At 41.1% G+C, this 27,086-nt stretch overlaps 1 protein-coding gene across 1 annotated transcript; it reads left to right on the top strand.

Moving 5' to 3' along the window:
• Window positions 1-1,208: 1,208 nt before the first annotated feature.
• Window positions 1,209-26,567, top strand: LOC129858499 (START domain-containing protein 10-like). The gene is made up of 6 exons (XM_055927773.1): window positions 1,209-1,818; window positions 20,051-20,198; window positions 20,881-20,984; window positions 21,558-21,675; window positions 23,671-23,723; window positions 24,288-26,567. Exons 1-6 carry the CDS (start codon window positions 1,672-1,674, stop codon window positions 24,507-24,509), a joined length of 792 nt encoding a protein of 263 aa, XP_055783748.1. The 5' UTR covers window positions 1,209-1,671; the 3' UTR covers window positions 24,510-26,567.
• Window positions 26,568-27,086: the final 519 nt, after the last annotated feature.

The following is a 27,086-nucleotide window of genomic DNA, read 5'->3' as shown; positions in this document are numbered from 1 at the left end:
GATCAGCTCCTTTATTTCATTGACGTTGAGTGAGAAGTTATTTTCCTGGCACCACTCTCCCAGGGCCCTCACCTCCTCCCTGTAGGCTGTCTTGTCATTGTTGGTAATCGGGCCTACTACTGTTGTGTCGTCTGCAAACTTGAAGATTGAGTTGGAGGTGTGCTTGGCCACGCAGTCATGGGTGAACAGGGAGTACAGGAGGGGGCTGAGCACGCACCCTTGTGGGGCCCCTGTGTGGAGGATCAGCGAAGTGGAGGTGTTGTTTCCTACCTTCACCACCTTGGGTGCGGCCCGTCACGAAGTCCAGGACCAAGTTGCACAGGGCGGGATTCAGATCCAAGGCCCCGAGCTTAATGATGAGTTTGTAGGGTACTCATCGTTAAGAAGAACAGGTTGTTTAATCTGTCCATTTTAAAGTAGCATATGGTAATTTAGATGAATTGGCTATCATAATGGTGTAGCTTTGTGCTTGTAGTTGGGTCAGGTTACCAGGGCAGATGTCTTGAAGTGACAAGGGTCAGTGGCTCACAAAAGTGCTCTGAGCCATGTTTACTGCAAACTCCCACTGAACTCCAATGAATTGTGTTGGTGTTGATCAACTCCCTCTAGACTCACAAAGCCTGTGGCCTCACGTAACTGTAGTAAAATTGAACAGCCTTCCCTTGAAAGGGAAACCCATTAGGTATAGTTTCATTGATAATGTCTGTCCCCTGGATCCAATATCATCAACCATTGAGGTAGTCAATTGTGGTCAGGTTTCATTGTTAGAAAGGCAATGAATTGGGTCCTATTATCATGGATGAATAGCAAGCTAAGATAAATGTCACATACATCATCATCATGACTGCTCTTCAGGTGGATTAGTGGTAGAGTGTATTCTCAAAACCACTGTTCATATTTATTTGAACATTTATTTCTGGTGGCCACTAGTGGTTGTGGCAATGCAAAACTGAAATAAAACCTTACAACACATCTAAAATAATATGCCTAATCTGTAGGAGCCCACATCGTTGTCCTTATATACAGTGACTCATTAGTGGACAGAGTGACGTTTTTAAATATGAAAAATGAATACAAACGTGATTATAAACGTTATTACAGGTTGCTGGATAAAAAGCTACGCTTTTTCGCCTACCCTCACCAGCAGACAATTAGACCAAAACAAACACGTCATAAACATGACACCTGATCATGTTGTTCATCTGTCCGTCTGACTAACTACGCGGCCATGTTGTGTTGTCTAGGACTACCGCACCGCACCTGAAACCGGGATGTTGGTAACCTGACGCCTCTACCTATTCGCGGTGCTCCACCACAGTGACTTGTGATTGGCTGTGAGAGCTTCAGAGGCAGGGGACATTAGTACGACGTAGGTGCACCTGCTGAAAGTAGGTAGCAGTATCAACAGGACTCCGGACAAAAGTCCACGTAAATTAGTCTTAGCTTTACCTTCAAATTAGTTTCTACTTGTTATTGGGACTTTAATTGTTACTGAATTTCCCCTGGAAAGCACTTTGTGGTGACACCTATCATAACCATCGAACTCAGCATTGCGGTGGGAGCTAACAAAGCCAAAGGAAAATCTAAATACAAAAGGAGATTACCACTTTCTGTCTGTCGTCAGTCTCCAACTGATACATTTGTACCACATCACAAGGAGGGTACAAGAAGATGCCCGTTCAGATACCAGACGATACAGACTTTACCTCTTTCAAGGAACAATGTGAAAACCAGGAGGGATGGACCGCGCGCTACAACAAGGGAAACGTGACGGTGTGGTGCAGGGATGAAGAGTGTAAAACTATCCAGAAACTAAAGGCAAGTGTGTCGCTACTACACATTCATTCTGGTACGTGTGGTGCGGTGCTTAAAGAGAAAGCACTGCACTGCGGAGAGGAGAGAAGACTGGAAGTGTGGAACTTGAGGTTTCCAAGAGGAACCGAACTACTGTAGCGCTTCTCAAGATTAGTATATATATATTTTTCAACTGCACAGGTTTGAATCTAACGTGTGGAATCATAATGATACTTTTCCTAATGTTAAAATCAATACGATCATCAATACATCCTGTATACAGCCGTATGCATGATATTATGTCTGGAGTAGACTTGAGTAGTTAGACTTGACATGTAGGTTTATCTTTGTGAATAACATGGCATTGAGTAATTCCCCAGTTCATACACAGTTAATATTTTCTGATTTAGATAATTAAGTACACCAGAGTTCAGGCTTCATAATACACTGGTGACTGTTAACATAGTCAACCAGAACTTATTATAATGTGTGCTGGTCTCTTAACTATATCAGTGGCACATAATGACAAATACTGTCAGTGTCTCTCCATCACTTGGGAGGTATCTCAATAGTCTACAGTAGACTTAGAATGCTCCAGGGGTCTCTATTACCCATACTGCTGTGTTTCTCTTCTGTCCTCCCCCTTAGAGACCCCTGGAGCATTCCATTACCCATACTGCTGTGTTTCTCTTCTGTCCTCCCCCTTAGAGACCCCTGGAGCATTCTATTACCCATGCTGCTGTGTTTCCCTTCTGTCCCCCCCCCCCGCCCCCCCCCCCCTTGGAGACCCCTGGAGCCTTCTATTACCCATGCTGCTGTGTTTCCCTTCTGTCCCCCCCCCCCTTAGACACCCCTGGAGCATTCTATTACCCATACTGCTGTGTTTCTCTTCTGTCCCCCCCCCCCCCCCTTAGAGACCCCTGGAGCATTCCATTACCCATACTGCTGTGTTTCTCTTCTGTCCTCCCCCCTTAGAGACCCCTGGAGCCTTCTATTACCCATACTGCTGTGTTTCTCTTCTGTCCCCCCCCCCCCCTTAGAGACCCCTGGAGCATTCTATTACCCATGCTGCTGTGTTTCTCTTCTGTCCTCCCCCATAGAGACCCCTGGAGCATTCCATTACCCATACTGCTGTGTTTCTCTTCTGTCCCCCCCCTTAGAGACCCCTCCAGTATTCCATTACCCATACTGCTGTGTTTCTCTTCTGCCCCCCCCTTAGAGACCCCTCCAGTATTCCATTACCCATACTGCTGTGTCTGCTCTAATACACTCTCTCCTATACTGTAACACTCACTAGATAAATAACTGCTGAGGTTTCTCATCTTCTCATCTTGCAGCAAATACTTGTTGATACAACAGTAGTTTATTCAGTCTCAGACCTTCATGTCTAGTGAATAGGGCTGACATAATGATAAGCTAGGGAGGATGAGGAGGAGAGAAAGAGAGAAAGGAGAAGGGGCTTATCAAGGATGATGAAGAATGATGAAAGTCCTAAATTATTAAAAGGAGAGCTTCCTCTCATTTATGATAATTTAGGACAGCAACATTATGCAGTACAATGTACCAAGAATTTAGCGGTTTCCGAAAACATTGCCTACACTCTGAGAAAAAATGGTTCCAAAAGGGTTCTTCGGTTGTCCCCAAAGGAGAACCCCTTCTGGTTCCTTGTAGAATCGTTTTTCAGTTCCAGGTAGAACCCTGTTGGGTTCCATATAGAACCCTCTGTGGAAAGGGCCTTGGAACCAAACATGGATCTTCAAAGGGTTCTCCTATGGGGACAGCCAAATAACTCGTTTAGGTTCTAGATAGCACCTTTTTGTCTAATTCTGTACTCATGTCCTAAAATACTCATCAGCTCCAGAGGATTCGTTCATATTTCATGGAACGTTTGTTATTGCACCATTGGATAGGAATTCAGGTGGATCCCAATTCTGCACTACAGTATAGCAGTATAGCAGTAAAGTAGAATAGCAGTATAGCAGTATAGTTGCATCGTAGTATAGTAGTATAAAAGGATAGCAGTATACCAGAATAGTAGTATAGTAGAATAGCAATATATTACTATAGCAGAATAGTCGTATTGTAGTATAGCGGCATAGTGGTATATTGGTATAGTATTATTGTAGCATAGTAGTTTAGCAGCGCAGTAGTATGGTGGCATACTAATATAGTAGTATTGTGGTATATTGGTATAGTATTATTGTAGCATAGTAGTTTAACGGTATATTGGTATAGTATTGTTGTAGCATAGTAGTATAACAGTGCAGTAGTATGGTGGCATACTAATATATCAATATAGTAGTATAGTGGTATATTGGTATAGTATTATTGTAGTATATCAGTGCAGTAGTATGGTGGCATACTAATATAGTAGTATTGTGGTATATTGGTATAGTATTATTGTAGCATAGTAGTTTAACAGTATATTGGTATAGTATTATTGTAGCATAGTAGTATAACTGTGCAGTAGTATGGTGGCATACTAATATATCAATATAGTAGTATAGTGGTATATTGGTATAGTATTATTGTAGCATATTAGTATATCAGTGCAGTAGTATGGTGACATACTAATATAGCAATATAGTAGTATAGTGCTATATCGGTATAGTATTATTGTAGCATAGTAGCATACCAGCGCAGTCGTATGGTGGCATACTAATATAGCAATATAGTGGTATAGTAGTATGGCGGTGTACCAACATAGAAGTATACTAGTATAGCACCATATTAGTATGGCAGTACATTAGCATAGTAGTATTGCAGTACAGGACTATAGTAGTATATTGGCATAGTAGTATACTAACATAGTATTATAGTGGTGTAGCAGTATATTACTATAGCAGAATGGTAGTATGATAGTATAGTAGTATAGCAGCATAGTAGTATATTATTATACTATTATTGTGGTGTAGTAGTATGGCGGTATACTACTATACTAGCAGTGTGGTGGTATAGAAGTGTAGTGTTATAGCTTTGTATCGATATTGCAGTATAGTAGTATAGTCATATAGCAGTATATTAATATAGCCGCAATGGAGTATATTAGTAAAGCGGTATAGTAGTGTAGTAGTATATTAGTATAGTAGTATAGAAGTATAGTAACATAGTAGCATGGAAGTATAGTAGCATGGTAGAATATTAGTATAGTAGTATGGTAGTACAGCAGTATATCAGTATATCGGTATAGAAGTATAGTAGCACAGAAGTATAGTAGAATAGTGGTGTATTAGTATAGTGGCATAGTAGTATATCAGTATAACATTATATTGGTATATTGGTATATTAGTATATTGGTATGGTAGCACAGCAGTATAGTAGTATATGAGTATAGCCGTTTATTAGTAGTGTAGTTGTATAGGAGTATATTAATATAGAAGTGTAGTATTTTAGCTTTATATTGATATTGCAGTATAGTAGTATAGTAGAATAGCAGTATAGTCGTATGGCAGTATATTAATATAGCAGCAATGGAGTATATTAGTAAAGCGGTATAGTAGTGTAGTAGTATATTGGTATAGTAGTATAGTTGTATATCGGCATAGAAGTATAGTAACATAGTAGCATGGAAGTATAGTAGCATGGTAGAATATTAGTATGGTAGTATATCAGTATATCGGTATGGAAGTATAGTAGCACAGAAGTATAGTAGTGTATTAGTATATTGGTATAGCAGTATATCAGCATGGTAGTATAGTACCATATTAGTATGGCAGTATAGTAGCATAGCAGTATATTAGTATGGCAGTATAGTAGTATATCAGTATGGTAGTATAGTACCATATTAGTATGGCAGTATAGTAGCATGGCAGTATGGTAGTATAGTAGTATAGCTGTATATCAGCGTGGTAGTATAGTACCATATTAGTATAGCAGTATAGTAGCATAGCAGCATATTAGTATGGTAGTATAGTAGTATTGTGGCATAGTAGTATATCCGTATAACATTATATTGGTATACTAGTATAGTGGTATAGTTGTGTAGTAGTATAGCAGTATATTAGTATATTGGTATAGTAGCACAGTAGTATATGAGTATAGCCATTTATTAGTAGTGTAGTTGTATAGGGGTGTATTGGTTTAGCAGCATAGTAGTATAGTGGCTTAGTAGTGTAGTGGTATTGTAGTATAGTAGCATAGCAGTATAGCCTATGTAGACCTAATGTAGATGCATACTGTAACAAAGTAGGGTCCAAACAATTAATTCAGAAACAGAACCCTCAACACACTAGACGACATTACGCAATATGTATTGTATACTTCTATATTATATACATTTACATTTACATTTAAGTCATTTAGCAGACGCTCTTATCCAGAGCGACTTACAAATTGGTGCATTCACCTTATGACATCCAGTGGAACAGCCACTTTTTTTTCTTTTTTTTTTTTTTTTTTTTTTTCTTTTTTTTTTTTTTTTTTTGGGGGGTGGATCAGCTTAGTATTGCGGAAAGAATGTTGCTTCCAATGTAATTGTCTGCATCATTTCCATTCCCCCATATTTTTTTGGGTAAATATATATATCCATATACGTATGCATACATATACACATATATACATACACATACCTATATAGACATACATACTTTTTTAAAGAATATGCCTTTATTATTATTCCCCGCGACCCTACCACCAATCCCCCAATTGGAGTAAACTTATAAACACTTCTGCTTTTACCTTCAATTTCTACATCTTATACCTATCTTACAGACACAGTCCACTTTACAATAGTTCTCTCTTATTTGTTCTTAGTCCTTCCTCTATTTCTGTTGTCCATCGAATTTTATTTCCACTTGTAACTGTGCTATTTCACAAAAGCTCCGCACCTATACACATTTCACAGATCCCGTATGCCCTATATTGTTTATCTTGTTATTAGTCCCACCCTTCAGCTCCACCCAACCCCTCCCATCTATCTTCCAACATCATCCATTTCGGATTTCTATTTGCCATACATTTCTCAACTGTGCTGTGATGCTTCACAAAAGACCTGAACCTTCCTATTCTCATAGCTTCTACAGATTGTAAATTAAAAATAAACATCTTTGCCAAAATAATTATTATATTATTGATTGATTGACTATGGCTTTTCAAATCCCCCAGTATTGCTATCTGTAGCGTTAGTTTTAGGCAAATATTGCAATTCTTCAGCCATTCCTGGACCTGTGACCAAAAACGAGCTACATATGGACAATACCAAAATAAATGATCTAATGACTCTGCCTCCTCACAACAGAATCTGCAGAGCTGGGAAGATTGTATACCCCATATATATAACATTCTATTAGTTGCAAGAATTTTGTACAGTAATTTATATTGAAAAATTCGAAGTTTTGAATCCGGCGTTGTTTTGCGTATCAATTCATAAACCATGTGCCATGGAATGGGTACATCGAAAATCTCTTCCCAACTATTTTGCAATTTGTATGGCACAGCTGTTAGTTTTTTGGTCCTTAAATGAAATTGGTATATGTTTTTATTTATCACACTTTTCTTTAACCATTTTTGTTCTTTAATACAGGGCCGACATACAAGTTCCTTACTTTTTTCCCCTTCTACTTGCCTCTTCCATTTTTGTGGTAATGCTGCAATTAATTGGTTGTAATTTTGGGTAGAGCAGACTTTTCCATATGTCTGTGTTAGCTGCATGTGTGACATAACTCCACCAGTCCTATTTATGATATCATTCACAAAAATTATACCTTTTTTAAACATTTCTTCGATAAATACAGTTTTTTTATCAATTATTATATTTGAATTTAACCACAATATTTGTTGTACTATTTGTTCCGTCCTTTCAGGTGGATTAAACTGAAATTGCAACCAACTTTCTAAGGCTTGTTTAAAGAATAAGGATATTTTGGAGATCATTTCCTTTTCAAACAACCGAAAATGAGCAGGTGTAATCTGAATAAAGGGAAAAAGGCCCTTCTTGAACATAGGATGAGACATTCGTACCAGTTTACTAGAGAACCAGTTTGGATTTAAGTATAACTTTTGTATGACCGATGCCTTTAGTGAGAGGTCTAATGCTTTAATATTTAATAATTTCTGCCCTCCGAATTCATATTCGTTATATAAATAGGCCCTTTTAATTTTATCTGGCTTGCCGTTCCAAATAAAATTGAATATTTTTTGTTCATATAATTTAAACAGGTCACTAGGTGTAGGCAAAACCATAAGCAAATAGGTAAACTGTGATATGACTAAAGAGTTAATTAGGGTGATTTTTCCACAAATAGACAGGTATTTTCCTTTCCATGGTAGCAAGATCTTCTCTATTTTTGCTAACTTTCTATAAAAATTTATTGGAGTGAGATCATTTCTTTCTTTTGGGATTTTTATACCGAGTATGTCCACATCTCCGTCAGACCATTTAATTGGTAAACTACATGGCAATATAAAATGTGTATTTTTTAGTGATCCAATACGTAATATGGTACATTTATCATAATTTGGTTTTAATCCAGAGAGGATAGCAAAGGTATCTAGATCCTCTATGAGGCCCTGGAGAGACTCTAGTTGTGGTTTTAAAAGAAAACATGAATCATCAGCGTACAATGACACCTTAGTTTTTAAGCCATGGATTTCTAATCCTTTAATATTAATGTTTGATCTAATTTTAACAGCTAACATTTCGATGGCAATAATAAATAGATATGCCGATAGTGGACAACCTTGTTTTACTCCTCTAGATAGTTTAAAACTTTCTGAGATGTAGCCATTATTTACTATTTTACACCTAGGGTTACTATACATAATTTTAACCCATTTTATAAGAGATTCCCCAAAATTGAAATATTCTAGGCATTTATATATAAACTCCAGTCGTACTTTATCAAAAGCCTTTTCAAAATCAGCTATGAAAACCAGGCCTGGTGTCCCCGATATCTCATAGTGTTCTATTGTTTCCAGTACTTGCCTTATATTATCTCCAATGTATCGTCCATGTAAAAAACCTGTCTGATTAGGATGAATAATATCTGACAAAACTTTTTTTATTCTATGCGCCAAACATTTTGCTAGGATTTTTGCATCACAACACTGAAGTGTAAGAGGTCTCCAATTTTTTAATTGGACTGGATCTTTATATATACCACTTGGGTCCTGTTTCAGTAATAACGATATCAGACCTTCTTGTTGTGTGTCTGATAATCTACCATTTATATAGGAGTGGTTAAAACAAGTTAATAAAGGTCCTTTGAGTATATCAAAAAACGTTTTGTATACTTCCACTGGTATGCCATCCAGCCCTGGAGTTTTCCCATCTTTAAAGGCCCCAATTGCAACAAGCAGTTCCTCCTCTGTAATTTGGCCTTCACATGAGTCACTTTACAATAGTGCATCTAGATCATTTTAAGGGGGGGGGGGGGGGGGCAGAAGGATTGCTTTATCCTAGGTATTCCTTGAAGAGGTGGGGTTTCAGGTGTCTCCGGAAGGTGGTGATTGACTCCGCTGTCCTGGCGTCGTGAGGGAGTTTGTTCCACCATTGGGGTGCCAGAGCAGCGAACAGTTTTGACTGGGCTGAGCGGGAACTGTACTTCCTCAGTGGTAGGGAGGCGAGCAGGCCAGAGGTGGATGAACGCAGTGCCCTTGTTTGGGTGTAGGGCCTGATCAGAGCCTGAAGGTACTGAGGTGCCGTTCCCCTCACAGCTCCGTAGGCAAGCACCATGGTCTTGTAGCGGATGCGAGCTTCAACTGGAAGCCAGTGGAGAGAGCGGAGGAGCGGGGTGACGTGAGAGAACTTGGGAAGGTTGAACACCAGACGGGCTGCGGCGTTCTGGATGAGTTGTAGGGGTTTAATGGCACAGGCAGGGAGCCCAGCCAACAGCGAGTTGCAGTAATCCAGACGGGAGATGACAAGTGCCTGGATTAGGACCTGCGCCGCTTCCTGTGTGAGGCAGGGTCGTACTCTGCGGATGTTGTAGAGCATGAACCTACAGGAACGGGCCACCGCCTTGATGTTGGTGGAGAACGACAGGGTGTTGTCCAGGATCACGCCAAGGTTCTTAGCGCTCTGGGAGGAGGACACAATGGAGTTGTCAACCGTGATGGCGAGATCATGGAACGGACAGTCCTTCCCCGGGAGGAAGAGCAGCTCCGTCTTGCCGAGGTTCAGCTTGAGGTGGTGATCCGTCATCCACACTGATATGTCTGCCAGACATGCAGAGATGCGATTCGCCACCTGGTCATCAGAAGGGGGAAAGGAGAAGATTAATTGTGTGTCGTCTGCATAGCAATGATAGGAGAGACCATGTGAGGTTATGACAGAGCCAAGTGACTTGGTGTATAGCGAGAATAGGAGAGGGCCTAGAACAGAGCCCTGGGGGACACCAGTGGTGAGAGCGCGTGGTGAGGAGACAGATTCTCGCCACGCCACCTGGTAGGAGCGACCTGTCAGGTAGGACGCAATCCAAGCGTGGGCCGCGCCGGAGATGCCCAACTCGGAGAGGGTGGAGAGGAGGATCTGATGGTTCACAGTATCGAAGGCAGCCGATAGGTCTAGAAGGATGAGAGCAGAGGAGAGAGAGTTAGCTTTAGCAGTGCGGAGCGCCTCCGTGATACAGAGAAGAGCAGTCTCAGTTGAGTGACTAGTCTTGAAACCTGACTGATTTGGATCAAGAAGGTCATTCTGAGAGAGATAGCAGGAGAGCTGGCCAAGGACGGCACGTTCAAGAGTTTTGGAGAGAAAAGAAAGAAGGGATACTGGTCTGTAGTTGTTGACATCGGAGGGATCGAGTGTAGGTTTTTTCAGAAGGGGTGCAACTCTCGCTCTCTTGAAGACGGAAGGGACGTAGCCAGCGGTCAGGGATGAGTTGATGAGCGAGGTGAGGTAAGGTAGAAGGTCTCCGGAAATGGTCTGGAGAAGAGAGGAGGGGATAGGGTCAAGCGGGCAGGTTGTTGGGCGGCCGGCCGTCACAAGACGCGAGATTTCATCTGGAGAGAGAGGGGAGAAAGAGGTCAAAGCACAGGGTTGGGCAGTGTGAGCAGAACCAGCGGTGTCGTTTGACTTAGCAAACGAGGATCGGATGTCGTCGACCTTCTTTTCAAAATGGTTGACGAAGTCGTCTGCAGAGAGGGAGGAGGGGGGGGTGAGGGGGAGGAGGATTCAGGAGGGAGGAGAAGGTGGCAAAGAGCTTCCTAGGGTTAGAGGCAGATGCTTGGAATTTAGAGTGGTAGAAAGTGGCTTTAGCAGCAGAGACAGAAGAGGAAAATGTAGAGAGGAGGGAGTGAAAGGATGCCAGGTCCGCAGGGAGGCGAGTTTTCCTCCATTTCCGCTCGGCTGCCCGGAGCCCTGTTCTGTGAGCTCGCAATGAGTCGTCGAGCCACGGAGCGGGAGGGGAGGACCGAGCCGGCCTGGAGGATAGGGGACATAGAGAGTCAAAGGATGCAGAAAGGGAGGAGAGGAGGGTTGAGGAGGCAGAATCAGGAGATAGGTTGGAGAAGGTTTGGGCAGAGGGAAGAGATGATAGGATGGAAGAGGAGAGAGTAGCGGGGGAGAGAGAGCGGAGGTTGGGACGGCGCGATACCATCCGAGTAGGGGCAGTGTGGGAAGTGTTGGATGAGAGCGAGAGGGAAAAGGATACAAGGTAGTGGTCGGAGACTTGGAGGGGAGTTGCAATGAGGTTAGTGGAAGAACAGCATCTAGTAAAGATGAGGTCAAGCGTAATGCCTGCCTTGTGAGTAGGGGGGGAAGGTGAGAGGGTGAGGTCAAAAGAGGAGAGGAGTGGAAAGAAGGAGGCAGAGAGGAATGAGTCAAAGGTAGACATGGGGAGGTTAAAGTCACCCAGAACTGTGAGAGGTGAGCCGTCCTCAGGAAAGGAGCTTATCAAGGCATCAAGCTCATTGATGAACTCTCCAAGGGAACCTGGAGGGCGATAAATGATAAGGATGTTAAGCTTGAAAGGGCTGGTAACTGTGACAGCATGGAATTCAAAGGAGGCGATAGACAGATGGGTAAGGGGAGAAAGAGAGAATGACCACTTGGGAGAGATGAGGATCCCGGTGCCACCACCCCGCTGACCAGAAGGTCTCGGGGTGTGCGAGAACACGTGGGCAGACGAAGAGAGAGCAGTAGGAGTAGCAGTGTTATCTGTGGTGAGCCATGTTTCCGTCAGTGCCAGGAAGTCGAGGGACTGGAGGGACGCATAGGCTGAGATGAGCTCTGCCTTGTTGGCCGCAGATCGGCAGTTCCAGAGGCTACCGGAGACCTGGAACTCCACGTGGGTCGTGCGGGCTGGGACCACCAGGTTAGGGTGGGCGCGGCCACGCGGTGTGAAGCGTTTGTATGGTCTGTGCAGAGAGGAGAGAACAGGGATAGACAGACACATGGTTGACAGGCTACAGAAGAGGCTACGCTAATGCAAAGGAGATTAGAATGACAAGTGGGCTACACGTCTCGAATGTTCAGAAAGTTAAGCTTACGTTGCAAAAAAATAAAAATAAAATACAAGATCTTATTGACTAAAATGATATAGTACTGCTGGCTGGTGAAGTAGCCTGGCTAGCAGTGGCTACGTTGTTGAAAGTGAAGCTGGCTAGGTAACCTCGACAATTTCACTAAATTTCTCTAAACTACACAATTATCGTGGATACAAGGACAGCAAAGACAACTAGCTAACACTACGCTAATCAAGTCGTTCCGTTGTAAATGTGACGTCTACCCGGGTGGACGTCAGTAGGTAAGACTCGATCATCTGACCATACCTCTGTAGCGGCCAGCTATACTGTAGTCCTAGGTAAGACTAGGTCATCAGACAGTTTCTGTCTGTCAGAAAGGAAAGGCAGGCTGGGTCTCTGATGTGACGTCCACCCGGGTGAGGTCCTGAAAAATAAAGAGTGGAAAGCTGTGGTAATGGCTAGTAACGAGGAAACCTGATCTCCCCCCCCTCCACCCTGCTGCCAGGCCAATAGGGTAACAGCCCTTACTGAAGACACTCCAGCGGACCCCGTCGGGAACCCAGATAAAGAGGAAACCTGATCCCCCCCCCACCCTGCTGCCAGGCCAAGAGGGTAACAGCCCTTACTGAAGACACTCCAGCTGACCCCGTTGGGAACCCAGATAAAGAGGAAACACAAGAAACAGAGTAGGAATGAAGGATTGTTTAGAAGGAGGAATGAGAAAACCAATGTTGACACCCAGAACAAACGTCAACATAACAGGAGATGAAGGCTAGATAGACCTCTCTTTATAGAACATGAATATTTTCCGGGGCAGTGATGCACTTCTCGGCTCCTGAATAATAGAACATAGAGGTAGGTATTGACGACATTCCATTCAGAGGGACCTGACCGAAGGAGGCAACCCAGGCAGTGGAAATGAGGAGCGACTAGGCCTTCTGTTAGAAGCCAGGCCCGGACGGAGGTTGGACAGGGGGGGATGTGATGGTGAATTATTATTAACTCAACCTAAGTGATCTACTGATTGAGTTACGTGGAGCCGTTTGCTACGTTGACCCGACACACACTATCTGATTGTGTCACACCTGGCATGCTATACAGCACTGTAGTCCCTGCACACTGATTAACTAAAGGCATCATGAAGGATTTAGAATGGAAGGAAGTGGAATCCTTATTCCGGTCTAGGCCTACCTAACCCTTCTTTACAGTTTTCCTATCCTGTTCTTTACACCTCTATGATAATGGGTCAGATTAAATTGAATTAATCCACTCTTTGCCCTGTAGTTTCCACTTGAATCCTGTCTTTTCTTAATTCTTTACTCACAAAGAGTCCAACATTTTGATGAGCCGTTTGATCAGCCAAATAACCAGTGGTCCCCACTGAAGATGAGTTTCATAGAATTAAGCTCATTGATCACAGAAGAGACCAAATAAACATATTTACTTCAGCTATGAAGAGCACCAGGAAAGTCAACTAAGTTGTGCATTATAATGCATTATGCACAGCTAATAAGGTGTTAGAAATGCGCTTATAATGCTTAATGAACAGGGTATCCATACGAAGTGTTATGGGAAACTCCTGTTGCAGCCTCATGGTTAAATACAAACACTACACTTCTGACCACTGGCTCCTCTCTCTGTCCTTCCTTCCTCTCCCAAACACAAGGAAAGGCCTGGGGCCACCATCATTAGAAAATATCTGATCAAATAAGAGAAGAAAATATATATTTGTCTGGCCTCCCGAGTGCTGCGGCGGTCTGAGGCGTCACTACAGACCCGGGTTCGATCCCAGGCTGTGTCGCAGCCGGCCGCAACTGGGAGAACCATGAGGCGGTGCACAATTGGCCCAGCGTCGTCCGGGTTAGGGAAGGGTTTGGCCCAGCGTCGTCTGGGTTAGGGGAGGGTTTGGTCCAGCGTCGTTCGGGTAAGGGGAGGGTTTGGCCCAGCGTCGTCCGGGTTAGGGGAGGGTTTGGCCCTGCGTCGTCTGGGTTAGAGGAGGGTTTGGCCCAGCGTCGTCTGGGTTAGAGGAGGGTTTGGCCCAGCGTCGTCTGGGTTAGAGGAGGGTTTGGCCCAGCGTCGTCTGGGTTAGAGGAGGGTTTGGCCCTGCGTCGTCCGGGTTAGACGAGGGTTTGGCCCTGCGTCGTCTGGGTTAGAAGAGGGTTTGGCCCTGCGTCGTCTGGGTTAGAAGAGGGTTTGGCCCAGCGTCGTCCGGGTTAGAGAAGGGTTTGGCCCAGCGTCGTCCGGGTTAGAGGAGGGTTTGGCCCAGCGTCGTCCGGGTTAGAGGAGGGTTTGGCCCAGCGTCGTCCGGGTTAGAGGAGGGTTTGGCCCTGCGTCGTCCTGGTTAGAGGAGCGTTTGGCCCTGCGTCGTCTGGGTTAGGGGATGGTTTGGCCCAGCGTCGTCTGGGTTAGAGGAGCGTTTGGCCCAGCGTCGTCTGGGTTAGAGGAGGGTTTGGCCCTGCGTCGTCTGGGTTAGTGGAGGGTTTGGCCCTGCGTCGTCCGGGTTAGAGGAGGGTTTGGCCCTGCGTCGTCTGGGTTAGGGGAGGGTTTGGCCCTGCGTCGTCTGGGTTAGGGGAGGGTTTGGCCCTGCGTCGTCTGGGTTAGGGGAGCGTTTGGCTGGCCGGGATGTCCTTGTCCCATCGCGCTCTAGCTCCTCCTAGTGGCAGGTAGGATGGATGCACGCTGACTTCGGTCACCAGCTGTACGGTGTTTCCTCCAACACATTGGTGTGGCCAGTGGTGTAAAGTACTGAAGGAAAAATACTTCCAAATCGTTTTTAGGGTTCTGTACTTTACTGTTTATATTTTTGACAATTTTTACTCCACTACATTCGTAAAGAAAATGATGTACTTTTTACTCCATACATTTTCCCTGACACCCAAAAGTATTCGTTACATTTTGAACGCTTAGCAGGACACGAACATGGTCCAATTCACGCACTTATCCAGAGAACATCCCTGGTCATCCCTACTGCTTCTGATCTGGTGGACTCATTAAACACAAGCCTCATTTGTAAATGATGTCTGAGTGTTGGAGCGTACCCCTGGCTATCCATACATTAATAAAACAAGAAATTATGCCATCTGGTTTGCTTTCTGAGGTCTTGGCTGATTTCTTTTGATTTTCCCATGATGTCAAGTAAAGAGGCACTGAGTTTGAAGGTAGGCCTTGAAATACATCCACAGGTATACCTCCAATTGACTCAAATGATGTCAATTAGCCTATCAGAAGCTTCTAAAGCAATGACATAATTTTCTGGAATTTTCCAAGCTATTTAAAGGCACAGACAACTTAGTGTATGTGAACTTCTGACCCACTAGAATTGAGATACAGTGAAATAATCTGTCTGTAAACAATTGTTTGAAAAATGACTTGTGTCATGTACAAAGTAGATGTCCTAACCGACTTGCCAAAACTATAGTTTGTTAACAAGAAATGTGTGGAGTGGTTGAAAACGAGAGTTTTAATAACTCCAACCTAAGTGTATGTAAACTTCCAACTTCAACTGTATATATACATTTGTCTTGGACGTAACAACACTGAAACCCAAACACAAGGAAAGGCTTGAAGACCTCCAGGTATCCCACGCTCCCATCCCACTCTGCTGCTGTGGCGCAGGCAGAACTGTATATATATCAGTCACTCACTGATGCGTCAGAGATATGGGGAAAATCCACTTATTTGCTTGTTTACGTGGTAATGTAATACACTGTGCTTGGCTTGTAGCTGGGCCTACTGTATAGAGTTTAATATGATGTACACTATACTGTATAGAGTTTAATATGATGTACACTATACTGTATAGAGTTTAATATGATGTACACTATACTGTATAGGGTTTAATATGATGTACACTATACTGTATAGGGTTTAATATGATGTACACTATACTGTATAGGGTTTAATATGATGTACACTATACTGTATAGGGTTTAATATGATGTACACTATACTGTATAGAGTTTAATATGATGTACACTATACTGTATAGAGTTTAATATGATGTACACTATACTGTATAGAGTTTAATATGATGTACACTATACTGTATAGAGTTTAATATGATGTACACTATACTGTATAGAGTTTAATATGATGTACACTATACTGTATAGAGTTTAATATGATGTACACTATACTGTATAGAGTTTAATATGATGTACACTATACTGTATAGAGTTTAATATGATGTACACTATACTGTATAGGGTTTAATATGATGTACACTATACTGTATAGGGTTTAATATGATGTACACTATACTGTATAGGGTTTAATATGATGTACACTATACTGTATAGGGTTTAATATGATGTACACTATACTGTATAGGGTTTAATATGATGTACACTATACTGTATAGGGTTTAATATGATGTACACTATACTGTATAGGGTTTAATATGATGTACACTATACTGTATAGGGTTTAATATGATGTACACTATACTGTATAGGGTTTAATATGATGTACACTATACTGTATAGGGTTTAATATGATGTACACTATACTGTATAGGGTTTAATATGATGTACACTATACTGTATAGGGTTTAATATGATGTACACTATACTGTATAGGGTTTAATATGATGTACACTATACTGTATAGGGTTTAATATGATGTACACTATACTGTATAGGGTTTAATATGATGTACACTATACTGTATAGGGTTTAATATGATGTACACTATACTGTATAGGGTTTAATATGATGTACACTATACTGTATAGGGTTTAATATGATGTACACTATACTGTATAGGGTTTAATATGATGTACACTATACTGTATAGGGTTTAATATGATGTACACTATACTGTATAGGGTTTAATATGATGTACACTATACTGTATAGGGTTTAATATGATGTACACTATACTGTATAGGGTTTAATATGATGTACACTATACTGTATAGGGTTTAATATGATGTACACTATACTGTATAGGGTTTAATATGATGTACACTATACTGTATAGGGTTTAATATGATGTACACTATACTGTATAGGGTTTAATATGATGTACACTATACTGTATAGGGTTTAATATGATGTACACTATACTGTATAGGGTTTAATATGATGTACACTATACTGTATAGGGTTTAATATGATGTACACTATACTGTATAGGGTTTAATATGATGTACACTATACTGTATAGGGTTTAATATGATGTACACTATACTGTATAGGGTTTAATATGATGTACACTATACTGTATAGGGTTTAATATGATGTACACTATACTGTATAGGGTTTAATATGATGTACACTATACTGTATAGGGTTTAATATGATGTACACTATACTGTATAGGGTTTAATATGATGTACACTATACTGTATAGGGTTTAATATGATGTACACTATACTGTATAGGGTTTAATATGATGTACACTATACTGTATAGGGTTTAATATGATGTACACTATACTGTATAGGGTTTAATATGATGTACACTATACTGTATAGGGTTTAATATGATGTACACTATACTGTATAGGGTTTAATATGATGTACACTATACTGTATAGGGTTTAATATGATGTACACTATACTGTATAGGGTTTAATATGATGTACACTATACTGTATAGGGTTTAATATGATGTACACTATACTGTATAGGGTTTAATATGATGTACACTATACTGTATAGGGTTTAATATGATGTACACTATACTGTATAGGGTTTAATATGATGTACACTATACTGTATAGGGTTTAATATGATGTACACTATACTGTATAGGGTTTAATATGATGTACACTATACTGTATAGGGTTTAATATGATGTACACTATACTGTATAGGGTTTAATATGATGTACACTATACTGTATAGGGTTTAATATGATGTACACTATACTGTATAGGGTTTAATATGATGTACACTATACTGTATAGGGTTTAATATGATGTACACTATACTGTATAGGGTTTAATATGATGTACACTATACTGTATAGGGTTTAATATGATGTACACTATACTGTATAGGGTTTAATATGATGTACACTATACTGTATAGGGTTTAATATGATGTACACTATACTGTATAGGGTTTAATATGATGTACACTATACTGTATAGGGTTTAATATGATGTACACTATACTGTATAGGGTTTAATATGATGTACACTATACTGTATAGGGTTTAATATGATGTACACTATACTGTATAGGGTTTAATATGATGTACACTATACTGTATAGGGTTTAATATGATGTACACTATACTGTATAGGGTTTAATATGATGTACACTATACTGTATAGGGTTTAATATGATGTACACTATACTGTATAGGGTTTAATATGATGTACACTATACTGTATAGGGTTTAATATGATGTACACTATACTGTATAGGGTTTAATATGATGTACACTATACTGTATAGGGTTTAATATGATGTACACTATACTGTATAGGGTTTAATATGATGTACACTATACTGTATAGGGTTTAATATGATGTACACTATACTGTATAGGGTTTAATATGATGTACACTATACTGTATAGGGTTTAATATGATGTACACTATACTGTATAGGGTTTAATATGATGTACACTATACTGTATAGGGTTTAATATGATGTACACTATACTGTATAGGGTTTAATATGATGTACACTATACTGTATAGGGTTTAATATGATGTACACTATACTGTATAGGGTTTAATATGATGTACACTATACTGTATAGGGTTTAATATGATGTACACTATACTGTATAGGGTTTAATATGATGTACACTATACTGTATAGGGTTTAATATGATGTACACTATACAGTATAGGGTTTAATATGATGTACACTATACTGTATAGGGTTTAATATGATGTACACTATACTGTATAGGGTTTAATATGATGTACACTATACTGTATAGGGTTTAATATGATGTACACTATACTGTATAATGAGCATTAGGATGGATGTAATGTAAACAGAGAGCATTTGGATGGATGTAATCTTATGTAATATCTCCAAGGCAACACTTCCTATAGTTTTATTATAATTAAAACTAATATATATCCTATGGTAAATGAATGTAGTTAGGTCCTGGTATATTCTGTTGGTTCCATGTGGTCACACAGGTATTACAGTAATATGGTATATTTAACTTCCTCAACTTCAAATGTTGTTGTTATGGTGGTGTACTGTTTTCCCACCTGGAGATCTTTTGAAATCCAGTTGTTGAAGGTTTTCTGCACAGTGTAATATTTACTATAAAACACAGACTGGTCTATTGGGAACATTCCTAATAACAATGTGTTAACTGTAACATAATTCCTTCTGGAAGAGAGTCTGTAGCAGATCTATTTTTATGGCATGTGTAACAGTATAACTTTAGTCCGTCGCCTCGCCCCGACCCGGGCGCGAACCAGGGACCCTCTGCACACATCAACAACAGTCACCCACGAAGCATCGTTACCCATCGCTCCACAAAAGCCGCGGCCCTTGCAGAGCAAGGGGAACCACTACTTCAAGGTCTCAGAGCGAGTGACGTCACCGATTGAAAGGCTATTAGCTCGCACCACCGCTAACTAGCTAGCCATTTCACGTCCGTTACACATGCACTCCTACATCGTTCTAAACTTCATTGATACTAAAGACAGTTACAGCTTCAGAGGCCCCAGTTCAGGAAAGTTGACTCAATCCCTGTTCTACCTTGTTATTCATAGCTAACATAGTCCTATGTAATCACACAGTAATTAGCAGTAGCAGAAAAGTAGTGACAGTAATTTCTATGTAATAACATGGTAACAGGGTTTAAGGTTATTACGCAGATATATTTGTCAATACATTTTTTAATATAATGTGTTTTACTTATTGTTTCAGATGAGGATAGTGTGCAAGGACGTGACTGCTGACACCCTTTACGACGTCCTTCATGACACCAGCTACCGGAAGAACTGGGACAGCAACATGATCGACACCCACGATATCGGCAGACTTACTGTCAACGCAGACGTAGGATATTACTCCTGTGAGTTAGTGACAGACGTAGGATATTACTCCTGAGAGTTAGTTTCAGACGTAGGATATTACTACTGTGAGTTAGTGACAGACGTAGGATATTACTACTGTGAGTTAGTGACAGACGTAGGATATTACTCTTGAGAGTTAGTTTCATAAATAGGATATTACTTCTGAGAGTTAGTTTCATAAATAGGATATTACTCCTGAGAGTGGAAAAAGGAGGAGTAGGGGGAGGAGGAAGAGGAGGAGGAGCAGGGGGAGGAGGAGGAAGAGGAAGAGGGGGGGAGAGGAAGAGGATGAAGAGGGGGAGGAGGGGGAGTGGGAAGAAGAGGAGGATGGGGAGTGGGAGGAGGAGAAAGAGAATGAGGAGGAGGAAGAGGATTCTAAACTGCCTACGTGAACACCAGTCAGTATGAGTCAATATGCAACAGATGTAGTAGACTAAACCATGTTTCTCAAAGTAAAAGGTATTTTTATGACTAGGCCTACTGTAACCACATGTTGCAGATGAAAGGTACAGCAATCTAATCAGGCATAGAAATAGACTGTATAGACTGGCTTGTGAGGCAGTTTGTCACTGAGAATCATTGAGAACTCTAGACAATTAGACAATAGAATGCTACAGTATGTGGACATTTGGACTCATTGAAGCATATTTCACTGCCGTCATGTTGTCATTGTGTTTGTAGGGAAGTGCCCGAGCCCCCTGAAGAACAGGGACTTTGTCACAATGAGATCATGGCTTCCTCTGGGCAACGACTTCCTGATCATCAACTACTCTGTCAAACACCCGGTATGTACCTTTATCTACACACAGTGTTGGTTTGCTCTGAATATTATCAACCGTGGGGCTCCCGAGCGGGGCAGTGGCACCGCATCTCAGTGCAAGAGGTGTCACTGCAGTCCCTGGTTTGAATCCAGGCGGCATCACATCCGGCCGTGATTCGGACTCCCACCGGTGGTAGGCCGTCATCGTAAATAAGAATTTGTTCTTAACTGACTTGCCTAGTTAAATTTTAAAAACGTCACAATGGACGAGTGGCTGGTCCTCTTTTTTCATACGAGTAGGATTACGAAGATGATTTGACTAAAGTTGTACATGTCGTCTAGTGAATTTTGTACAATAGATAGTTTCCATTAGTGCTGTTTGGCAGACTCAGTAAGAAAGCTCTGCCAGAGGCCCAGTCTACTGTAGAAGTCGGGTCTACATCTCTACATGTCTCTGTTGTGACTCAGAAGAAATCTGGTTTGTTAAACAGAAGAAGTCTCAACATAATGTGGACAGCTGACTGGTTTCATTTGTTATGGTAATCCATGTAGGAATAATACTTTCATTTGATTGGTCATTTGATTGGTCTTATTCCAGCAATATCCACCCAGAAAGGACTATGTGAGAGCGGTGTCTCTGCTGACAGGCTACCTGATTCAGTCCAACGGAGCCAGCTCCTCCACTCTCTATTACCTAATGCAGGTCGATCCTAAAGGTAAACCTTTTAACCGGTTATATACAGACTCAGTGTGTGTGTGTGTCCTTGAGTGAGAAGAGACTCAGTGTGTGTGTGTCCTTGAGTGTGAAGAGACTCGCTGTGTGTGTGTGTGTGTGTGTCCTTGAGTGAGAAGAGACTCGGTGTGTGTGTCCTTGAGTGAGAAGAGACTCGGTGTGTGTGTGTGTGTGTGTGTGTGTGTGTGTGTGTGTGTGTGTGTGTGTGTCCTTGAGTGTGAAGAGACTCGGTGTGTGTGTGTGTGTGTGTGTGTCCTTGAGTGAGAAGAGACTCGGTGTGTGTGTGTGTGTGTCCTTGAGTGAGAAGAGACTCGGTGTGTGTGTGTGTGTGTGTGTCCTTGAGTGTGAAGAGACTCGGTGTGAATGTGAAGCATCAGGAAGCCTTTGATACTCCCTGCACCAGTATAACACCACTGCTGCTGAAGACATGTTTTCTGAATCTGCTGATGTCATCTGTTTCCTGTGCTGCTTCAAGCTGCCCCATTGATAATAAAGGCCTTCTGTTCCGTGTGTGTGTGTGTGTGTGTGTGTGTGTGTGTCCTTGAGTGTGAAGAGACTCGCTGTGTGTGTGTGCGTTGCTGTAAAGCTCATATTCATGGCATGGAATCCCCAGAAGCTATGAACAGCTGGAACAGTATCGTCACACTTCTCTACTGTCCTTACTGTAAACCAGGGGTCCTATAGGAACTATATCTACTGTCTTTACTGTAAACCAGGGGTCCTATAGGAACTATATCTACTGTCCTTACTGTAAACCAGGGGTCCTATAGGAACTATATCTACTGTCCTTACTGTAAACCAGGGGTCCTATAGGAACTATATCTACTGTCCTTACTGTAAACCATGGGTCCTATAGGAACTATATCTACTGTCTTTACTGTAAACCAGGGGTCCTATAGGAACTATATCTACTGTCTACTCTCTTTACTGTAAACCAGGGGTCCTATAGGAACTATATCTACTGTCCTTACTGTAAACCAGGGGTCCTATAGGAACTATATCTACTGTCTTTACTGTAAACCAGGGGTTCTATAGGAACTATATCTACTTTCTACTGTCCTTACTGTAAACCAGGGGTCCTATAGGAACTATATCTACTGTCCTTACTGTAAACCAGGGGCCCTATAGGAACTATATCTACTGTCCTTACTGTAAACCAGGGGCCCTATAGGAACTATATCTACTGTCCTTACTGTAAACCAGGGGTCCTATAGGAACTATATCTACTGTCTTTACTGTAAACCAGGGGTCCTATAGGAACTATATCTACTGTCTACTCTCTTTACTGTAAACCAGGGGTCCTATAGGAACTATATCTACTGTCCTTACTGTAAACCAGGGGTCCTATAGGAACTATATCTACTGTCCTTACTGTAAACCAGGGGTCCTATAGCAACTATATCTACTGTCCTTACTGTAAACCAGGGGTCCTATAGCAACTATATCTACTGTCTTTACTGTAAACCAGGGGTCCTATAGGAACTATATCTACTGTCCTTACTGTAAACCAGGGGTCCTATAGGAACTATATCTACTGTCCTTACTGTAAAGAGTGTCTGCTAAATGACTTAAATGTAAATGTAAACCAGGGGTCCTATAGGAACTATATCTACTTTCTACTGTCCTTACTGTAAACCAGGGGTCCTATAGGAACTATGTCTACTGTCTTTACTGTAAACCATGAGTCCTGCAGAAACTAACTCTACTGTATACTATCCTCACTGTAAACCAGGGGTCCTGTAGGAACTATATCTACTGTCTACTGTCTTTACTGTAAACCAGGGGTACAGTTGGAACTATATCTACTGTCTACTGTCTTTACTGTAAACCAGGGGTCCCGCAGGAACTATGTCAACAGGAAGCAGTGAAAAACACATTTTTGCTAGTATTGTATTTGCTATCATAGGTCTACCTACTAGAAATACTTGAGGAGTATTGTATTGGTGTTGTACCTTCATGTTTTTTGTTTGGACTGCAGGTTCCCTTCCCAAGTGGGTGGTGAATAGAGCTTCTCAGTTCGTAGCACCAAAGGTAATATTATCATATGAATATAATAATCAATCTGTTCCATCTGTCAGTGTATTATGGCTGTTTGTAACAGTGTGTTTATGTGAAAATGTGATCGTATTATACATTGTATTTAAATGTTTAAGGAAGAAGAGTTCAAATGAGGATGAAAAGAGATCCTAATAAAAATAAAATCTGTCTAAGAAATGTAGTATCTTGAAAGCGAGAACTAGAGAGATTGTTCCTAACAAATCAGATGGGGTAGTCTATATTATCCATCTCTGGTTTGGGAAGAGAGAAATGATTGTATATCTCTGCCTCCATCTAGTGGTTTTAGGAAGTACATGCATTTCCCAAATATGTTTTGACTGTTTTGATTCCAAAATCACTAATCATGGACACCATTAAAAGTAATACCGTGGTGTTATAACTCATTATTACACATTTAACAACTATTTATAAACACATAATTTACAGTTTATTGCTTACTTATAAAAACCCTTCAAAACATGTCTGCATGGCTTATCTAAGAGGCTCTTAATTAATACATTCATTTAGAATCTGAATATTTGTGCTCCTTCCCTCTAGGCCATGAAGAAGATCTACAAGGCCTGTCAGAAGTATCCAGAGTGGAAGAGGAAGCACAACCCTAACCTGAAGCCCTGGATTTATCCCGAGCAGAACACCTTACCGTGTATTAACGTGTCTGACCTTGTACTACAGAGAGCCGACTCACTGGAGAACATTGATGAGAGCCGCCTGACGGAGGAGAAACAAGCACAACATCACAGCGATGACGAAGAGACCTAGTCTGAGTGAAGACACTGTTTGTATGTAATTGTGTGGCTGTGTTTAAAATAGCACCCTATTCCCTGTATAGTGTATTACTTTTGTGCAGGGCCCATTAGGCTCTGGTCAAAAGTAGTGCACTACTTACCTATAGGGCCCTGGTCAAAAGTAGTGCACTATATAGGAAATGGGGTGCCATTTGGGACACACACTCTGAGTGTGTGTGTGTACAGTACAAATAACGTACATGTATGATAGACTATCATTTTGATCTGAAAATGTGTCTTGTTGCATTTAGTTGCTGATTTATCTATAACGTATTAAATCAGAGGGGTTTAACAGGGTATTTTCATATAGCATGACAAATTGGGGGGGAAATCTGACATATTCTTCCAAAAATGGACGCCATATTTACGGTGCTATCGTTCAATTAAATAGTATAATATCTCATTGACAGTAATAACAGAGTAAACCTTTGAGTAAAACTTTGTGTCTCTTTCAAAAAAACTAATTTGAAGACAATATTTCAAGACCCTATTCACGTTTGATTTGACTAAGCTTTCATTTGGCTCCTGAGGGGTTGCAGCGGTCCAAGCCACTGCAGGCTTCATCACATTCGGCTGTGATTGGGACCCCCATAGGGCGGCGCCCAACATCGCCCGCGGTAGCTCGTCATTGTAAATAATAATTTTGTTTTTAACTGACTTGCCTGGTTAAATAAAAACAAAACAAAAAATACAGTAGCCTTTACCAATACAGGCAACCTACTACAGTATATTTCCAGGTCTCTAGAGCCTCCCAGTGGCAGTAATATGTCATAACATTTCCTCATCCCCCAGTGTTCCGGAAGACATGAGTTGTTAGAACAATGGAATGTCAAGTTTGTTAGGAAGTGAATTAGCATAATGCACCAAGACATGTGTTCTTTTGTACAGTGAATGGCCCACTGAGGCTCCTAAGTCACAGGGGAGGAGAGATGGCAGCATAACCTGTTTGGAATCGTTATAGTTTTTTATAACCTTAGGGGTCATGAAGCATGTTTAGCTGTTAAAAGGTCATTACATCACTTCTACTTTGGTGTTGCCTGTTCTGACTGAATATCAAAGATTATGTATTAATTAATAAAGTTATTATTAGGCATGTGTTTTCATTTAATTCAAACTGTCTTTTTGTAGGATTTAATGATATGTTTCCAAAATGGAGCGGCATCATGTTCACACTGTCACGGTCGCTGTAATAATTATCGGACCAAACTGCAGTGGTTTGGTAACCAATGTGGTTTCCACATAAAATTTATTTGAAAACGCACAAAACAACGAAACAAACAACGATCTGTGACTACAGAGGTGCTACATGCACTAACTTAAAACACAAAATTCAATATCCCACAAAACACAGGTGGAAAAAAGGCTACCTAAATATGATCCCCAATTAGAGACAACGATTACCAGCTGCCTGCCTCTAATTGGGAACCATATCAAGCACACCAACAAAGAAATATGAAAACTAGAACGCCACATAGAAATAATAGACTAGAACACCCCAGTCACGCCCTGACCTACTATACCATAGAGAAACAATGGCTGTCTATGGTCAGGGCGTTTAGTTCAAACTGTCTTTTTGTAGTATTTTCTGACACGTTTCCAAAATGGAGCCGCATCATGTTCATACCAACGCACTTGTTAAATAAAGAGAAGTTGTCTCCTGATTTTAAGACCTTTGCGGCTGATGTTCTTGATTCTTAAATTCTAAGTACAAGTTCCCATTTTGTTTTTCTCCGTCGATAAGGAACGTTTATGTGTGACTGTATCCCTTTTCAGAGTTAAAAATGCAGCTGGGGGCCAATCCTCAGAATCTGTATTGTCTCAGGCACTTCCTTTTCCCCCATGGCTACTTCCTGTCACAATTCCTGTCCGCATCAGTCAGATTGTTTTTTGAGGGAAAGGAAACGCCACTAGTGTCTAGATTTCTCACGGCACAAAAGCTTCTCGTTGCTTTTAGAACTCACAATTCCTTGCTTTGTTAGCATAAAACGTCTTCCATTTTGAGTGATCTTTGAGAATTAAAGTGTGTGATGTTATTGTATTGTGTGCATCCATTTATTTTCCATAATCTGAGCTGCCGTTGATTTTTGAATAACAATGTGTGTGATTCATGATGTCCCTGGAACTTGAACATTTTAATGTAACCTTTATTTAACTATTTAACGTAATATACATGTGTGTGTGTGTGTGTGTCAGGAAGGGTGAGGGCGCTCAGGAAAATCCAGGACCACACCTTAGTTACACCTTAACATCCACATTTTTTGTAGATATTTAAAATTCTGATCTCTCATCAGGTTGTCTATTGTATCAGCAGGCCTATTGAAGCCCACAACACATTACTTTTCCTACCATGCAGCTAACCTAAACTAACCTAATCCTAAACTAACCTATCCTAAACTAACCTAACCTAACAAACGAACCTAATCCTAAACTAACCTAACCCTAAACTGTAGGCTACATATTACACATACTGTGTAGTCTTTTTTGTTATTTTGCAGGCAATAGGGAATGTTTTTAAAATAAGAGCATGGGGCCCCAACGCAGTATAATTACA

This window comes from Salvelinus fontinalis, chromosome 6, assembly GCF_029448725.1.
Source record: "Salvelinus fontinalis isolate EN_2023a chromosome 6, ASM2944872v1, whole genome shotgun sequence".
NCBI lineage: Eukaryota > Metazoa > Chordata > Actinopteri > Salmoniformes > Salmonidae > Salvelinus > Salvelinus fontinalis.
Note: the sequence above shows the minus strand (reverse complement) of the source record. Positions and strands in the feature narration are given on the sequence as shown.

Bases quoted from the DNA above. Each gene is read 5' to 3' on its own strand.
- LOC129858499 (XM_055927773.1), top strand. From the start codon at position 1,672: ATGCCCGTTCAGATACCAGACGATACAGACTTTACCTCTTTCAAGGAA. The intron at 20,199-20,880 runs GTGAGTTAGTGA...TTGTGTTTGTAG, and splicing joins AGACGTAGGATATTACTCCT to GGAAGTGCCCGAGCCCCCTG. The intron at 20,985-21,557 runs GTATGTACCTTT...GTCTTATTCCAG, and splicing joins ACTACTCTGTCAAACACCCG to CAATATCCACCCAGAAAGGA.